At 38.3% G+C, this 19935-nt stretch overlaps 1 protein-coding gene across 1 annotated transcript in view; it reads left to right on the forward strand.

The window, feature by feature from the left end:
* THBS4 (thrombospondin 4) overlaps positions 1-19935 on the forward strand; it is a 45355-nt gene that overhangs the window by 2297 nt on the left and 23123 nt on the right. The window contains exons 2-3 of the mRNA XM_006913181.1: positions 3103-3306; positions 19598-19845. Coding sequence (XP_006913243.1) covers positions 3103-3306; positions 19598-19845 — 452 coding nt within the window. The remainder of the gene's footprint in view (positions 1-3102; positions 3307-19597; positions 19846-19935) is intronic.

A 19935-nucleotide genomic window follows, 5' to 3' on the forward strand; every position in this document is an offset into this window, starting at 1 on the left:
TTGTATGAGTTTTTTATATACTTCTGGATATATATGTCAGATATATGATTTGCAAATATTTTCTCCCATTTAATAGGTTGCCTTTTCATATTTTTGATGGTTTCCTTTGCTGTGCAGAAGCTTTTTAGTTTGATGTAGTCCCACCTATTTACTTTTGTTGCCACTTGTGTCAGAAAGGAAGCTTTTTAATATAATTCAAAAATTTTCTAATTGCAGACATTATTTGGCAAGTTTAAATTTATAGGTGTAGTATTTTGTGTTATATGAATTTGTGACATTTGAACACACAATGTCCTAGTATGCTACTGGTATGGATTTTGCTTCTCCTTAAAGCTGCCTGTTTCATAGAGACTTGAAATCAGGCCATACTACCTAAATTATCTGGTTAATATAGTTGCTATAGACCATCTGATTAAGTCAAGTTTCCGATAGATACTGTTATTGAGTGAATTACTCCTGCAGTTATCAGCTCAATTAGATAATTTGCTATCTCCTTTCTTCTCTGAGCTAGCCTTGCTGGTAATTTCACCTCTAATACTAGAAGGTTGTGCTTAAGTCCTGGCGCTATTACTAAAATGTAATAACATTAATAGAAAATTGTAGTGGCTCATTTCCTTTTCAAAACATTCCCCAAACTCATTACTAACTAATCCCAACTCTGCCTCTTGGGAGAGAAGCCAGTGGATTAGAAGAGCCATGTAGATGGAAGCATGGTAAATTTAGCTTCAGCTAAATTTTGGAAGTGATCTTAGTCAGAGCAAGAATCAGGAATTCTTAAGTTTAGTTTTGAAAGCAGTTCCCATACCTTAAAGACACATTTTTTTTTCCTAAAGATGCTTTGTCCTGAATGGAACTTTTAAATATATTGCCTTATTTCCTTTTGCCCTCACTAATGGAATTTCCAATTCTCTGGAACTTTAAAAATTCTATTACTCTTTTGAAGTACAGTAAGCAGCAAGCAGTCTTCATGTTTGGGGAATGTGGGGTGCTACTAGGAACATAAGAGATATTCTGTTTTCCAACACTCCTAATAGTAAATTCGTTATTTTACAAGCTCCTTGGTACACGTGAAAGAAACAATACAGATTCAATCTGAAGACAGATTGTCTTTTAAAAAGAGTAGGCATTCTTGAGTAACTAGGGTTTTGCCTGTTTTATTATTTTTATTTTATATTACAAAAGCAATACCTGTTTATTGTTAAAAAAATAAATAAAAGGAATTGGATAAGCAAAAGAAATTTTAAAAATTTATAATTATCCAAGCCAGAGGTAGCTACTGTTTAGGTTAGCATTTTGTTATGTTGGCTTTCAAATATTTTTCTATGCAAATATATATTTCAAGTAGTATCCCGTTACATAGTTTTATGATTTTTTTGTCCACTTACTGTATCATGAACATCTTTCCATATCTGTATTCAGCCACATTACCCTTTTTAACAAGTAGTATTCCACTTTTTGGAAGGACCAAAATGCATTTATCCAGGAATCTAATATAAGTTGTTTCCAGTGTTTTGACGGTATAAATCATAATTTGTTGAACAATTGCAGTGCCACAGAAAGGCTTAGGGTGGCTAAAATCCTCTTAATCTCTGTCAAACCCTTCTTTCTCTGCTAAGGACATTCTGTTTTCATAACAAAGTGCTCTGCCAGCAGAGCTTCAGGTTTCCCACCTCTTTCAATTAGATTTTGACATAATTCCTAACTAAAAAGAAATTTTAGATTTACCACTGGTGGCGAGTCTCTTTCTACCTAAATAATTTACCATGCTATTCATTATTTTCTTAGGATACATTCCTGTAAGTAGAATTGCTAAATCAAAAGCACGCTTGTCTTAGGGCCTTTGATACTATTATTTAAACTGTCTTCAAAATGTTTATACTAGTTTAAATCTTACCCACCAATAGATGAGTTTCCGTTTCCATGAACCGTCACCAAGAGTTAGGTATTATTATACTGTTTTTCAATCTGATTGTGAAATACCTTATTTAAGTTAGCAATTCTTTCATTACTTAAGCATATGAATATTTATATGTATACTTATTTGCCATTGTAACTTTTTCTATAAATTTCTGTTTCATGTTCTTTGCCCATTTTTCTATAAGGATGCTTATTGTATTGATTTTTAAGAGCACTTCATAAATTATGAATACTATACTTCTAGTAACCAGATTATTGTATCCAGGAGATAGCTCTAGAGGCTAAAGTTTCTGCAGGTTGTATAACTGTTCAAACAATATTTCTGTAACACTAAGTAACTTCTAGTGAGTATGACCCAAACTTGGTTATTGCCTTTTAACTCTAGATGTACTCTCTACATCTCTAGATGTACTCATCTACAACTCTAGATGTACTCTCTCATAGCTTTCTTAAATATTACAGAGCTGGAGAGAAAGTGCTGCAGGCTTGATCGTAAGCAATTTATACAAATGTAGATTCTAGTTTTTGTACACCAACTCTGTCAGGTTACAGTAAAGAAATAGAGACCACATTGTTTCTGCATTGGGTTTTTTGGTTTTGTTTTTTTTTTTTAATACAAATATTGGAGAACTGTAAATGCTCAAAGGAAATACTGAGGTCTCAAAAGGACCAAATCATTTTGACCCTTCATCTCCCACCACATCCATGCTTTCTGCTGCATTCCTGTGCCATTTATCACTGATCAGGAAAATACAATCGGCTCTGGTCCAGGATATGCAAAGACCCCAGAAATTCACAACTTGGGGACATAAAAACATTGACTTGGGTGCTCTCACCCATTCCTTTTGTATTTTGAGCCTTCGATGTTTTCCCAGAGGGCATCTTCAGAGCCACTTCTTCAACCAAATGCAATTTTAGGTTTGCAAACTTAGCTTTCTCTTGGGGGCTATAATCTAGTGATAAATATTGTACTATATCTATTTCTTCAGGTTCAAATGTCCAGCCACCATAAGAGTGATAAGAAAGAACTGGGGAGTTTGACAATGTGGAAAAATGATTATACATTAGTTTGCATTATTTCACAGCTTACTTTTAAATTGGCCCCCTTCAAAAAAGGGGGCCAATTTAACTTTGCCCCAACGTAAAATCTTTCACTGATTATCTTTTTCTCTCCATTCTCTCCAGTCTTTGACCTCCTCCCATCCGCTAGCCAGAGGCTGAACCCAGGCGCTCTGCAGCCAATCCTGACAGACCCCACACTGACTGAGCTCTATGTGATCTCCACCTTCAAGCTGCAGACTAAAAATTCAGCCACCATCTTCGGCCTTTACTCTTCAACTGACAACAGCAAATATTTTGAATTCACTGTGATGGGACGCTTAAACAAAGGTAAGCAGGTTTGCAGAAATCATTTTCTCAAAAATCTTTTTCTGTTCCAGGATCTGGGGTCTACTTTTCTTAAGTTGGTTACTTTGTACAATTTTATTCTCAACTACTATTCATTTGTTTTCAAATACCAAATTCTTCTAATTGTACATTTACCTGCGTAGGGAGAGTAAGTTGATATTAAGAGGAAGAATGAAGACTGGCTTGTGGCCAGAATATTCTTTGACATTGTCCCTCAAATTATTCTGGATCCAGTTCTGGAAGGGATAGGACGCTGGACAATTAGGTCACTGTCTTGGTCAGCTCAGGCTGATATAACAAAGATCACAAACTGGGTGTCTTAAACAACATTTATTTCTCTCAGTTCTGGAGTCCAAGATCAAGAGTGCCAGCAGACTCGGTTCCAGGTGAGAACCTGGGTCCTGGTTTGTAGAAGCCACCTTTTCACTGTCCTCATATGGCCTTTCCTCAATGCGTGCCCGTGGGGGGAGAGAGCTTTTTGTCTTCTTCTGCCGTCATGGAGATTCCACCCTCATGACCTAATTTAAACCTAATTACCTCCCAAAGTCCCACTCCCTAACACAATCACATTGTGGGGTACAGCTTCCACGTATGAATTTGAGGAGGACACAAACATTCAGCACGTAACCACCCACACCATTTTACGTTACCTTGGAAGCATGTGGCTTAGCAGACCTAATTCCTAGCTCCACTAGCACCTTCCTGGACTTGATGGGGAGACTACAGCTCAGCCAGTAGAATTAAATGAACAGCTTTTTTTTTTTTTTTACCTATTTCATGCCAGTTTACACACATCTGTCACCTGTCTGGTCCCTCTGCTATCAAATGTCAAAATGAGTTACTACAAGTACTAAAAAAATGCTTCCCAAAGAAAAACGTCACTATTTTTTTCATCTTCCTCTCCCCCTGTGCCCTGGGGACAACACCTGTTCCTGCTTATCGAGGAATGTGACAGATATGCGTTCATGCTGCCTCATGCTTTTAATAAAAGAAAAAGACTAGTCTTTCTAGCTAGATTTTATATTTATTTCAATTCGCTTTACAAAGTACATAGATATTTACAGTGCTCCAGACTCTTAGACTCTAATTGCAATTGGACACAAGTCAGCGGGTATGAGGAGCTGAACGACATTCCTAATTCTTATCTTTCATGTGATTGTAGAATTGAAAGCAAGAAGGATTGGGCTTTTAACCTTTTTTTTTTATGTCCAGTTCCAGCATTCTCCTTCCCTCCTCCCACCTGACTCACAAATCCACTTTCTCTGTCTATATGTCTCATAGCCTCTCAGGGACTGTGGCGAGGTTTCACATAATGAAGGCAGTCTGGGAACTTGGTTCATAGTTCTGCATGGTTCATAGTTTACCCCTTCCTGCTTCCCTTGCCCCATCTTCAACTCTGGTGGGAGGTAATTTCGCCCATCTCTCTGCTTTGAACTAGACAGCCCCATTTTGCCTCACTTCTGTTGAATGTCATCTAATGACCCAGCTACTCAGTTTGTGATCTGTAAAAACCACCCTTCTTCATCAAAATATCAGTACCTTCTCACTAAACTGGCTATTTTAGATGCATAGTAGATTTTTATTTTAGCTCACTCAGCTTAGTGGCTAAAAGGCCCTCTGTAGAGTGAAAAACTCTGCTTCTAGCTCTATTTCAGTATGTGTGAACCCATTGTGGAAAGTCTATGTTGTCTGGAAACACAAGAAAGCAACTTCCCCTGAACTGATTCTTTCTGTTTACTCTAAAAAGCGGGGGTAATACTACACATACAGGCAGATAGGTGGATAGGTAAGGGGGTCGTTAGTGTGTTTCCTCTGAAGAATCACCAGTTATGTGATTCAGCTGTAAATCCCAGCTGATCACCATGTTAAAAAAGATGCAAGGGATGATGAACATCTCTGCACCCTCAAACTTACTAAAGGTAAAAAGCTCTTAGAAAAAAAAATTTTTTTAAGAGTCTGAAAAGAATCCAGAAATGAAAATTTTCAGAGAGCAAAGCAAAGAGGAATTTATACTACTATTAGAATTTGGAGAATTGAAAATTTTGAATAGAGAAAATAGAGAAGTTTCACTGGAGCAATAAGAAAAAGTAGAGGGATTTACCATCAACTGTGAATCTGAAGTTTCTAGGAGAGAGCAGCAGCCCATTCTGACCACAACAAGAAAAAGTTGCTGGGTCCATCAGGTCCAAGGAAAAGACATGGCATGGTTGTGACTGCCCACTGAGGTGTTGAGTAGTGGCCAGGCAGGACTGACATAAGTTGTGGAAGGTGTGGGGAGAATCATCTTCCTGGAAGGTGAGCCCCAGTCATTATTCAACTGGCAAGGCTCAGCTGATTTCCTGTTCTCTTGATTTGCTTGGAAAACCTGAAACAGTTGGAAGAAATTAAGATGTATCTCTACTGACTTAAAACACCTGATAGGAAATTGGACTGACCTTTCCCTCCATTAAAGGCCATGTTTTGGGAGGGAGTGACTACACAGTGTCAAAGAGCAGGATTTGGTTGTGTGGGCCCTAGGTGAGCTCCTACAGCAAACTAAAGTGTATCCCATGAAAACCACAAAGAATAAGTTTGCCACTGAGCTCTCTGCTTCTACTCTCGTACTCTCCAAGCCGTCCTACCCATGATGGCCTCACCACTGTTTACAAAGCATAACTTGGACCAAATTATGCCTCACCCCAGAGACCTTTCGTGGCTTCCCAGTCCAAACCGAATAAGATATAAACGCCCCAGCTATGCATTCAGGCCTTTACCCAACCAGCCTTTCCAATTTATCCCTCCTTCCAACCCTCCACGTAGACTTTACTTCACCTAGATGGACTAGCTACCATTCCGTGGACCCAGCAATGCTGTCTTTCCATCTCCATCCTTTTGCTCTTGCCCTCTGCATCCTCTGGTACATGTCCTGCACCATCTCCAGATACCAAAATCCCACTCATTCAGGACCCATCTCAAACTCCTTCTGACATCTTATATTTCTCTGTTACCTCTATGGGAGGCACTATTCTTGGTTAGTCTTAGTATTTGAATTACTTCTAGGTCTTCTCTCCAGGAGGTTGTAAGCTCCCTCAAGGCAAGGAATGAGCATTCCTTAACTCACCTTTGTGTCATTACAGCACCTAACACAGGGCCTTGTACATAGAAGTGGCTCATGAACAGATTGAATAGAATAAATGGAGGCTGAGAAGAGTAGCTTCATTTGTTAAAGGAGACATACACTATTGTGGAAATTCTGGAAGCATGCAATGGCATATAGTAGGTCTGACCCAGATTCATTTTTGAATGAGTGAATGTTGACCATTCAGATGAGACTATAAAAGAAATATAGGTAGTATTTCTGATAGAAATTATCTATCAGATTATTAGTAAGTAATACAGGTGGTATAATGTGGCATAATCTTGTTAGAAATAAGCATTCTACAGAAACAGTCTGGCTGGACAGAAGGTATGCTTGATGCTTTTGTCATATCTGGCATAGAGGCAACTTTCCAGTTAGTATCCTATTTGAGTCACAGTTAAAAATCTTTACAACTGTGTCACTGCGATTGCACCTCTGAATCATTCTGAGCTTCGATTACTAGCTCTAAAGTGGGGATGAGATAATAGCCACCTCACAGGTTGATTGCAAGAAGTAATTATATAAAGTATAATAACATTTTTTAAACTGAAACTCAATAAAAATGTCAGGTTCTTATATAAGGGAAGGAGGAGAGGGAGAGATGGAGGGGAAAGAGAGAGATGGAAGTGGAAGTGTAGAGGTAGATAGATATCTCTACTATTTAGGCAACTATCTCCCAAAGATGATTTGGTGAGCTTGTCCTGCCTTGCCCTGATGGAAGCTTCACCTTTCAGAAAAAGCGAATGAGAAGAACTGCTTCTTTAGTCTCAATTTGATCACCGCAGAAGAACAGCCTCATGCTGGGGAAATGATAGGAAACCCCCAAGAACTTGCAGTAATCATTGGAGAGTCCAGTCAAGCCCCTGGGCCTAAGGGTAGAAAATGTCACATAGTTCAGAGTAGTGGTTCTGAAGCCCGTGGGTTAAAGAGAGCTACAACTTGAGAGAGATGTAAGAGTTTAAAAAATTAGAATTCTGAACCTAATAATGAAGGGTAAAAAATGAGGTGCCTCAAACAATAATACTGTACTGCTAGGAGTTGGCAAGTTGTCCTATAGCAAAGTAGCTAGTGTTTTTTGACAAGGCTCTGTCTTGGACATTGAACTGTTCAACTTATCAGTGACTTAGGTGAAGACATAGACAATGTTTTGCCATATTTGCAGCTGGCACGAAGCTGGAAAGAACAGTGTAACATATTGGATGCCATCATCAAGATTTATAGGGCCCTACCAGGCTGACATAATATGTCACCATCAGTCAGATGAAATTTAACAAGAATAAATGTAAATCCATCATCTAGAAAAGTGCGGAAGAACAAGGTGTGGGAGATCTAAGAGTTCTAGTCAACAACATTAAGAACCAGTCAGTGTTGACTGGCTCCTGACATAAGAGTTGCTAAAAAATGTTTGCTCAATGGGCAGATACAGTGATGCAATGGTTTTTAAAAAGCTCCTTAAATTATAGGCTTTGTTAATACATATGTATGGCCACAGTAAAAGAACTAATAGTCCCACTCTACTCTGAATTGTCCAGGCCACATCTAGAATGTTGTGTCTAGTCCTGGACACATCTCACAGGGACACTGTCCAGAGATTACCTTGAGGGTCACCAAAACAGCACCTTTCTGGTCCCCATTTTTTACTACACCTTAAGTCAAAAAGTTAAAGGAATTGGAGCAATAAAGGAGCCAGACAGAAGACATGAGAGAGAAAAGTTGCCTTAAAATACATGAAGACTGTCATTAGGATTGAGGATAAAGCTACATCTGTCTCCAGCTCCGAAGAGTAAAATTAGGACCCACTGGTGGAAGTCAGAGGAAACAAATACTGGCTCTGTATTAGGAAAATCTTGGAGAGCAATCCAAAAGTGAAATGGTTTTCTCCACAAAGTAATGAGTTCCTTGTTACTGGAAATGTGCTGGTAGAGGCTGCATTTGTATTGAAGGAATTTGTGAAGTGAGATATTAAGCTGAATGACTTATGATGCTAATATTCTGTGGCTCTTCTAAGGCTGGAGACATTCCATGGGCACTTAAGAAACTGCTTTGCAACTTCTATAACATGACCTTGAGATTCTTTGCATACTCACCTCTTTGTCATCTACCAGATAGTTGTATACAGTGATGAGTCTCATAATTTCTCAAAATATAAAGTGCTCTGCAGATATTTAATATAATTTCTGTACTTGCTTTCAATGGATGGTTTCTTTGCAGTGTGTATGTATACTCTGTAAACTTCTATCACACCTGGAGTCACCCAGAGTACTTTCAGGAAAAACAATTTCATGATTTACTTTTTATATATTGCCAAAGCACTGAAGTTACAAAGACCTAGTGTATAGGGCATAAAGATAAATAAGCAAAGGCAAACAAGAATATCCATCACAAGAGATGTTAACAGCAAGAAGGTTTTTTTAAAATGTACAGTTATTTTAAAAGAAGAGGAAAGGTTGACACCAATGGTTTTCATCATATATTTAAAAGTGCCAAAGAGGAAAGCCATTTGCCAAGCAAAGCAGAAAGCCCCAGTCTACCTTCACGAGCTTGCTGCCTGCAGGCCAGGTCACTCCAAACTCCTTTGCCCAAGCAAACGAAATATTATCATTTCCAGTTCTTTAAAGTGGGCACTCTTCTTTATTGCTGTGATATTCAACGCATCAGAATATTTTTGACTACTAAGTCTATTTTTCAAAAAAGTACCTTTTGGAAATTCTTTCCCAAGATAGCAATATTTCAAATCTTCATCGCTTGGGTATGCTTTTTCATCTCCTGCCAATCACTGAGATGGCATTTCATCAGGCTGGGCTGCATGGTTCCTGTGGTAGGCTGGTACCCAGGCATGAATTATAACCATAACATCAGGCCCCAGACTGTCAAGTACACAAAAGTGCTAAGTTTAGAAGGAAAGGATTTATACAAATAAACCAATAGAAACTGCCCCCCCACACACACACATATTTTTTAAAAGATCGTGGCTTAAAAAATCAGAGTGGATGCATGATACTTTATTTTTTATTCAATAGATAGTTGTATTTAGTGCTCTCAGATGCTATGGTGTATGGAAAATTAGTAAGAAATAGATTCCTGGTCCCAAGAGTTTATGTTCTAGTAGAGAAGATAAGAAATAAACTCAAATAGATATATTAATACCTGCATTTGTAGAGCAGTTTATAGTTTTGCATTTTCTTATTTGACCAGCACTGAAAATGAAATGAATTGTGAAGGGCAGCTTTTATTTACTCTATTTAGAAGCTTAAAAAATGGACACTTAGTAAATTTAACAAGTGCAGGGTCACAGAGCTATTAAGTGTCTGAGCCATGACTAGAATCTGAGTCCTAGAAAAGTCCCGAGAAAGTGTTATGGGAATATGAATGAGACATAACTTCCACCCATGGGGAAGAAGGAAGACTCTAGGTACATTTGAGCTGGATCTTGGCTTCAGATATATAGCAATGAAGGAACAAGAAGGAGAGCTATGGAGAAGAGAACATTCCACACAGAAAGAAAATGATGAAAGAGGCTGGAGAAAGCTAGAGAGGGGTGAAAATAGAGAACAGGTTGTTTAGGTTGGCTGAGCATCACCAGCGTGGAGGGTCACGAAGGTGGTGGGAAGGTTGGGATTAGCCCTCGGATAAGGAATTTACACATTATTTAGGAACCACTAGGGAATTATTGAAGGCTTTCATCTGCTTGCTGGAGTGTTACTTTGAGAAGGTAATATCTTGGTGGTCAGAACAGTCCTATAAGGAGCCCCAGCTGTCCAGAAAACTGCAGAAAGAGGCCTTACGTAGGAAGGTGAATCAGAATCTGACAAGAAACCCAGAGATGGAACAGAGTAGAGACAGAAATGCCCATTTGAAGATCTACAGCCTTCAGTTCTAATTAGATTTGCAGGATTCTTTGTGCCAGCCCTGTGAGAAAGAGAGGCTGAAATCACCAGGCAAACTTCTTTAAGCTGGTGGTGAATGAAAAAGGAACAAGAAAACGGAATGTGCCGCAGCTGAAGAAACAAAGTTGTGCCCAGTGACTGTTTTCCTGAGCGTTGCTCTGGGGGTGGTGACAGGCAGAGCTGTGGTGGACCCAGAAGAAGACCATTCTTTCTAACTTTTGGTTGCTAGCTTTTCACTCCTCCAGAGGGGAAACCATCGTCTGACTCGCCCTGTAGTATTTTGCCCTCTATTTTGTTCCCTCTGCTACATGTAACTGCTGGGCTAGGATGAGTCAAGGTGAGCACTGGGAAAGGGGGGACGGACAGAGGAAAGAGCCATGTCCTCCCCGCTCTGATGGTGCTGCCCCTGGAGAAGGTCACCCAGCGGGCTGCAGGCTCTGGGAACACAGCTTTCGGCTATTTCTGGACTCCATATGATGATGTGAAAATGTCGAGTTTTCTGAGCGGGAGCCTCTCTGCCCTCTAGGGTAGTCTTTCTGCTCTGAAGATAAAATAAGTATAGAAGCACTGAAGTAAGGAATTTCCAATAAAAAAAAAAATGAAAAATGGAAGCCAAAAGAGAAACAAGAATTATTAGATCAAGTATGAAAAACGGTAACTGTCAAAGCACTTAATATTTCTGCTAACAGACATTGTGAAGATGGAACTTTCCACAATTCATTTTCTTTTTTTTCTTGCTATTGTCACAAGATCTAGGAGCATAAGGAATTTCTCATTTCAGTGTTCATTGCAACACAAAGCAAGACAGAAGTACCCTTAAAATGGCAGCGTGAACATAATGGTAGGGTTTGCTACCTGCAACAAATGTTGAATTGCTACTCTAAACTTTATATTTTGTGTGTGAAAAGCTTTAAGTGCAATCATTTAATTATTCATTATAAGTTCATATTCACAACATTTAATGTGTACCTGTTATGTGTAAAGTACTCCACTATGTACCATTTATAAAATTGAACTTAGCCATTCAGTTATGAAACTAAATCTTGGCCCACATGCTCTGGAAGACCTGTTAAAAGCAGGCAAGATGCCCATGAAAATATGTTTCCTTTGAACTACACAGAAATCTCAGTTTGGGAACAAAACCAGTAGTATTCATTTTAAGCCACAATAAGCATCCTCTTAAACTGTTTATGTGAGGAATAGAGGTTGTGGCTGTAACGAGAATAAGGAGATATTGAGTATATGTGTGTATGATCTAATTGAAGTTTGGTGGTCCAAGTGGTATTTTTATTGGCCTGTAAAAACTTTAGGTATTTGTAAAACTGTTCAAAAAAGTAAAGCAATAGAAGTTTAAAAATTAAATTAGTGCACATTTGGGTTCAATTTCTCCCTCTTTTGGGTATTGTACATGCCTCAGTTCTTTTCTCTTGTAAGCAACTGGTGGTGACTACATAAGTGGAAGAGATCGCCTATCTGACTCCTCCCGGGGTCTCCATACATCACAGAACCTGAGGCCACCAGGTCCTCTCCAGCCACGGTCAAATGAAAAAGCAATTCAAGTCAGTTTAGAAGGGGTGGGAACATCAGCCTAGAAAGTCTTATGTGGAGAATGCCTTTAAGTTTCACAGTAGTGATTATTTGCTTTGCAATACTGCAACATAAACAGGTATTTCTGGATGGGTACTGTGTGGGGCAGCACCAGGTTGGCATTTATACTCTGAAGAAAAGGTACCTGAGGAAAGATGGTCTGAATTACTTGTTGCAAATCATACAGATTGACAGCAGCACATTCTGGGTATACATGTGCAATTCATTTCTTCTTTATTTTTTTGTATTGTACAAGTAATGCATGTTTCTCATAGAAAACTTAGATAATGAAGATGAGCAAGAAAAAAAATCATCCAAGCCCACAGCAATGACTATATAAATGTTGACATACTCCTTCTAATTTTTATATATATGTATATACGTATATATACATACACATTTTCTAAATGTAACTATACTGACTCATAACCTTTGTTCACTCAACAAAATACTGGTAATGTCTTTCTGTGTTTTTTAACTTAATTTATTGGAGAAACTTTGGTTAATAATGTTATATAGGTTTCAAACATAGAGTTCTGTACTACACCACCTGTATATTGCATGAGTGCTCACCACCCAAAGCCTAGTCTCCTCATCATATATTTGATCCCCTTTACCCTCTTCATACTCTTCCCACCCAACTCCCCCTCTGGTAACTCTATGAGTTTGTTTGGTTTGTTCATTTGTTTCTGTTTTATATCACAAATGTATAAAATCATGTGGGTTTTATATGACTTATTTCATTGAGCATGATACCCTCAAGATTTATCCATGTTGTCACAAATGGCAATAGTTCATCCTTTTTTATAGCCAAGTAGCATTCCATTGTATGTACCACAACTTCTTTATCCAGTCATCCATTGGAGAATGCTTAGATTGTTTCAGTGTCTTGGCTACTGTGAGTAATGCTACAATGAACACAAGGTACATATGACTTTACAAATAAATGTTTCCAAATTTGAGGAGTAGATAGATACCCAGAAGAGAGATTGCTGAGTCATATGGTAGCTCTATTCTTAATTTTGGGGGGAACCTCCATACTGTTTTCCATAGCGGCTATACCTGTTTACATTCCCACAAGCAGTGTACAAGGGTTCCCTTTTCTCCACATCCTCTCCAACACTTGTTATTTCTTGTCTTATTGATAACAGTCATTTTATCAATGGTGTCTCATTGTAGTTTTGATATGCATTTCCCTTATAGCTAGTGAATTTGAGCATCTTTCCATATATGTTACCCATTTATATATCTTCTTGGAAAAAGTGTCCAAGTCCACTGCCCGTTTTTTAATTTGTTGTTGTTGTTGAGTTGTATGAGTTCTTTATATATTTTGGATATTAATTCCTTATTGGAGGTATTGTTTGCAAATATCTTCTCCCATTCAGTTCATTACCTTTTTGTTTTGTTAATGGTTTCTTTTGCTGTACAGAAACTTTTTAGTTTGATGTAGTCTCATTCATTTATTTTTGCTTTTATTTCCCTTGCCTTTGGGGTCATGTTCACAAAAACCTCTCTGTTCAATTTTCCCAGCACTATTTATTCAAGAGGCTTTCCTTTCTCCATTGTATGTTATTGGCGTCTTTGTTGAAAATTAGTTTCTCATATACATGTGGGTTTATTTCCTGGCTCTCAATTCTGTTCCATTGTTCTCTGTGTCTGTTTTACTGCCAATACCATGCTATTTCAATTATTGTAGCTTTGTAGTATAATTTGAAGTCAGGGAGTGCGATACCTGCAGCTTTGTTCTGTTTCTCAGGATTGCTTTGCTTATTCAGGGTCTTTTGTGGTTCATTATAAATTTGATCATTTTTTGTTCTATTTATTTGAAAAATATGGGAATTTTGATAGGGATTGCATGCAGTAAATTTGTATATTGCTTTAGATAATATGGCCGTTTTAACTTTATTGATTTTCCAGTCCATGATCACAGAATATCTTTCCATTTCTTTGTGTCATCTTCAGTTTCTTTCAACAATGTTGTGTAGTTGTTGGTGTATAGGTCCTTCACTTCCTTTGTTAAGTTTATTCCTTGGTGTTTTATCCTCTTTGTTACAGTTGGAAAATGGGGTTTTTTTCCATTTCTTTTTCTGATATTTCATTGTTAGTATATGGGAATGCAGTGGATTTTTATACATTGATTTTATATCTTAAAACTTTACTATATTTGTTCACGTCTCTAATAGTCTTTTGCTGAAGTCTTTAAGATTTTCTATGCATAGAATCATCTGCAAAAAGTGACAATTTTACTTCTTCATTCTTGATTTAGATGCCTTTAATTTCTTCCTCCTGCCTGATTGCTCTGGCTAGGACTTCCAGTACTATTTTGAATAACAGTGGTGAGAGTTCCTGATCTTAAGAGGAAAAGCTTTCAGTTTTTCACCATTGAGTATGATGTTAGCTGACAGTCTGTTTTTATGGCCTTAATTATGTTGAGGTACTTTTATACCCATTTTACTAAGTTCTTTAATCTTAAGTGGATGGAGTATCTTGTCAAATGTTTTTGCTGCATCTAGCGATAGGGTAATGATTTTTATCTTTTATTTTATTAATATGTATCACATAAATTGATTTGTATACATCGAACCATTCTTGCATCCCTGGAATGAACTCCACTCAATTGTGATGTATAATCTTTTAAACTTATTGTTGTATTTGATTTGCTAGTATTTTGTTTAGGATTTTTGCATTTATGTTCATCAGATATTGGCCTATAATTTTCTTTTATTGTGTTGTCCTTGCCTGATTTTTCTGTCAGGGTAATGTTGGCCTCAAAATGAGTTAGGCAATATTCCCTTTCAATTTTTTTGGAAGAGTTTGAGAAGAATAGGTATTAAATCTTTGAATGTTTGATAGAATTTGCTAGTGAAGTTATCTGGTCCTGGACTTTTGATTTTGGTCAGGTTTTTGATAACTTTTTCAATTTTATTATTGTTCCTGTGTTTAGGTTTTTCGAATTTTCATGGTTCAGTCTAGGAGGATTATATATTTCTAAGAATTTGTCCATGTCTTCTAGGGTATCATTTTGTGGCAGGTAGCCTCATAATATTCTTGCATAATCCTTATATTTCTGTGGTGTCCTTTGTAATTTCTCTTTCAGATGAGATCAGGCATGTTCAGGGTGGTGTGGCTGTAGGTTGTAACTTCTCTTTCATTGCTGATTTTATTTGAGTCTTTTGTCTTTTTCCCTCAGTGAGAGGTTTGTCAATTTTATTTATCATTTCAAAGAACCAACTCTTTGCATTAATTGCTGTCTATTGTCTTGTTTTCTATTTTGTTTAATTCTGCTCTAATTTTTATTTCCTTCTACTGACTTTTGGCTTCATTTGTTATTCTTTATCTAGTCCTTTAAAGTGAAATGTTAGATTGTTTATTTGAGGAGTTTTTTGTTTGTTTGTTTCTTGATGTACGACTATAAATTTCCTTCTTAGTACAACTTTGGCTGCATCCCCCACATTTTAATATATCGTATTGCCATTCTCATTTGTCTCTATGTGTCTTTTGACCTCTTCTTTTGTTTCTTCTTTGATCTAGTAGTTGTTCAGTAGCATGTTGTTTAATCTCCATCTTCTTTTTGAAGTTAATTTCCAGTTCCATACCATTGTAGTCAGAGAATATGCTTGGTATGATTTCACTCTTCTTAAATTATTGAGACTAGTTTTGTGCCTTGATATATGGCCTATCCTTGAGAATGTTCCATGTGCACTAGAATGTATAATCTGTTGTTTTGGGATAAAAAGCTCTGTATATACTTATTATGTCCATTTGACCTCATGTTTCATTTAAGGCCAATATTTCCTTATTACTTTTCTATTTGGAAGATCTGTTCATTGCTCTCGATGGAGTATTTAGATCCCCTACTATAATTGTGTTTTTGTCAGTTTCCCCCTTTAGTTCTATAAGTAATTGATTTATATATTTTGGTGCTCTCAAGGTAGATGCATATATATTGAGCAGTATTGTGTCTTCTTGATATATTATCCCCCTTATCATTATAAAATGTTCATCTTTGTCTCTCATTACTTTTTTTATCTTGAAATCTATTTTGTCTGATGTAAGTACGGCTACACCTGCTTTTCTCTGGATGCCATTTGCTTGGAGTATCATTTTCTGCCCCTTCACTTTGAGTCTGTTTGTCTTCGTAGTTGAGATGTGTCTCCTGAAGGCAACATACAGTATTCTAATCCATCTCACTACTATGTGTCTTTTAACTGGTGGGCTCAGTCTATTTACATTTAGGATGATTATTTATATACAGGAACTTCCTATAGCCATTTTATCTTTTGTTTTCTGATTGCTGTGCATCTTCATTGTTTTTTCCTTTGTGTTTCTGTTTGCTATTTTAGTTTGGTGGCATTCTTTTTCTCCATTTCCTCTTTTTATGTTACCCGTCTTAGTTCTAGATTTTTGTTTTGTGGTTAGCATTAGGATTGTGCAAAAAAAAAAAGTTGATATGTATAATAGTCCTTTTTCTTCTGATTTTATCTTATCTCCATTAACTTGTGCAAATTCAGTCATTCTCCCCAACCTTTTTTGTTTTTGTTGTCACAAACTATCCCTTTGTATGCTATGTGTTCATTTCCAAATTGCAGAAGCTGTAGTTTTTTTTAATGCTTTTATTCTCTTTAACTTTTATGTTTAAGTGTTTAATACCCTATTCTGAATAAGAGTTACAATTTCCTGCTTCTGTCTGTCTGTCCGTCAGCTTACACTTTTATATCCTTTTGTCTTTTTGTTTCAGGTAGAATGGGTCCTTTCAACATTTCTTGTAATGCAGGTCTTGTGGTGGTAAATTTCTTCAGCTTTTGTTGGTCTGGAAAGCCTTTATGTATCCTTCATATCTAAAGGATAACTTTGCTGGATATATTGTTCTTGGCTGGTGATTTCTCTCTTTCAATACTTTAAATATTTGATTCTACTCTCTTCTAGCTTGTAGGGTTTCTGCAGAAAAATTTAATGATAATTTAATGGGGTTTCCTCTATAACAGGGGTCCCCAACCCCTGGGCCGCAGACCAGTACCGGTCCATGGCCTGTGAGGAACCAGGCCACACAGCAGGAGGTGAGTGGTGGGTGAACGAACGAAGCTTCATCTGTATTTGCAGCGGCTCCCCAGCACTAGCATCACCACCTCAGCTCCACCTCAGATCATCAGGCATTAGATTCTCACAGGAGCACCAATCCCTGGTGTCAAAAAGGTTGGGAACCACTGCTTTATAGATTAGAATTTTCTTTTATCTGTCTTGAGAATGGTTGTTCATGGTACTTAATGGCTTATTCCTCTACCTAGGCATTTGAGGGATTGAAATCTTTTTTTTTTTTTTTTTTTGGTACTCACCTTTAACTGTTTAGTGGGTTGATAAGTAGCACTCTTTCTTCTGTTTTCCAGGAGGTGGTGCTGAAGTGCAATTTTTGTTTCCTCTTAACTGCACTACTGGGACTTCCAGGATCTCTGTGGGGATGTGTTTCTTGGCTGTGGAAAATGTCCCATATTCCCCAAGGAGGTGGACATCCCCTCTCTGACAGAGTTGCCTCAGTCTTAGGGCACCATTCCCATTGTGGAGTGTATCAGGCATTGGGGTTCTAAGCCTGTGAGTTCCCTGCACTGCTTACCTGCAACCAGAAGCCACCTGCAGATAGCCATACTTCACTATCTGAGATATCCCAGCTGCCTCTGTTGAGTTCCACTGTGGTAGATGGAAGAGGGGCAGTCAGTGAGAGGCAGGTTCAAGCATCTGCAGCTTTGTTTTTTCCACTGACTTTTGCTGCAATGAGTACAGGCCACTCTGTCTGGAATGCTGCTTCTGCCCCTTACAAACTGACTCCTCTGCTGCCTGGTCTGCTGGAGCTGGGCAGGCTACGGGAGGGTGAGGTGGGCACAGATGCATGTGTCTGCAGCTTTGTTTTTTTTCCCTCTGGTGATGGCGGCTGCTCAACAGCAGCCACCAGCATTTGTACCACTTCTCCACCCCTGGGCTCAACCTCAGTGTGTACCAGACTCTGTTCTGCTGAGTGGGGTTGGCAACCTGATTCTCCATTGCTACTGGGGCCACAGTGGGTACTAGACTGCATCTGCAGCTCTTGTCTCTGACTTTCCTCATCCTGCCTCCCTAGCTTGCTCTAATACACCCACTTTCAGACATTTCAATGTTTGGGTCTCTCAGACACATTCATATGTTCAGAGAATCCTTTGCTGAATCCTCTGTATCCAACTCGGTATAACTTTAAGGGAAGACACCAAGAGGTTTTCACATGATGCTGACATCTCTCTCTTTTTGTGTTTTTAATATACAACAATTACATAGTATTCCATTTTATGATTATAGCATGATTTAAGTAGCCAGCCCTCCATCTCTTTTTAGATGCACATGTTATACCAAATATTTGTTATAATATTTCTGAAATGAATGTTCTTATCACACGTTTTGGATTTTCTTTTTTCTTTTTTCTTTTTTTTTTTATGAGTTCACTTCCTAGAAGTGGCATTGCAGGGCCATAATATCTGTACATGTTTAAAGTTTTGATGCACATCACTAAATTGCTCTCCAGAAAAGTGCTACCAATTTAAGACTACCCCACCCCAGCGTAGCTAACTCAGATCTTTGGAGCTGCAATTATGTGTTTGCTTCATCAGTTATCCAGCAACAATTGCACTCAGCCTTCAACCTTGTTCCTAGGATTGTTTCTGGTGATGAACTTGGATTTGGCAGTGATACCTGTGGATAGAACTGGACATATTCTTGGTAGACTCACTAAGCCCTTGGAAGCAAATCGCTTTAGTCTTTATAGCAAACTTCACTCAATGAGATTCACTCACAAAGGTTCAGCATCCAGGAGCAGATTTAGCTCAGGGCTCCATACATTCAGAACAATAATACAGTAAAAAGCAAGGCAGAAAACCAGAGTTTTAAATTTTTCATGAATTTTGATTTAATGAGCTTAGGATATGTGAATGGATAGCTACCTGTATTAAAATAAATAAATAAGGTAGTGGCTCTCTTTCCTAGTCTTTCTTTTGCAACTATGGATACCTTTGATTTTCTAACTGAGCATTGTTCAATTTGAAGATGGGTTGCTGAGGGGCAGTATGACAGATTACATTCAATTCACCATATGCTTACAAAGGCCTATCCATGCCTGGCATTCTTTTAGTCATGGAATAAACCACACTCAGTTTCAGATTCTAGTCCTGCCACTTACTACGTCCTTGAAGATGTTCCTTCATTTATCTAAGCTTCACTTTGCGCATCTATAAGTATTCCAGTTTTGCAGGGATGCAATGAGTAGAAATTAAGTGTTTAAAGCATCTGAGGGCGGCACCCAGCCCCATACTAGTGCTCAGTAAAGGTTTGTTGAATTAATGAATTCATGCCCTCAAGAGCTTGCTTGAATTTTAGTTGACTTTTCATAGGTTCTGTTTGCTCATTGTACTTATCATTATCTGAAATTATATCATTCATTTTCAGATTTGCTACTTATTGTCTGTCTCTCCATGAACATAAACATTCTCAGCAACAGAGTGGGTTTCCAGTGCTGAGAACAATGCCTGGCACATGAGATGATGAATATTGATGATTCCAACTTGCTTGCATTCTTTCCAGTGACCCAACCTCGTGACCTACAGGCTGTTCAGCATAGAACCACCCTGTCTCCCTTCTCTCATTATTTGTCTATGCTTGTTTCCAGCCATCCTCCGTTACTTGAAGAATGATGGGAAGATCCATTTGGTGGTTTTCAACAACCTGCATCTGGCTGACGGCAAGCGGCACAGGGTCCTCCTGAGACTGAGCAATTTACAGCGAGGGGCTGGCTCTGTAGAGCTCTATGTGGACTGCACCCAAGTGGATTCTGTTCACAATCTCCCCAGAGCCTTTTCTGGCCTCTCCCAAAGTCCTGAGTCCATTGAATTGAGGACTTTCCAGAGGAGGGCACAGGTAGAAACCCACAATCCATTCTCCAAAGTGGAAAGATGGGCTGCCGAGGCTCAGGGAACTTAGAGGAGTATGCTGAGGTCATGAGTGGGT

Source organism: Pteropus alecto, unplaced genomic scaffold (assembly GCF_000325575.1).
Source record: "Pteropus alecto unplaced genomic scaffold, ASM32557v1 scaffold20, whole genome shotgun sequence".
Lineage (NCBI taxonomy): Eukaryota > Metazoa > Chordata > Mammalia > Chiroptera > Pteropodidae > Pteropus > Pteropus alecto.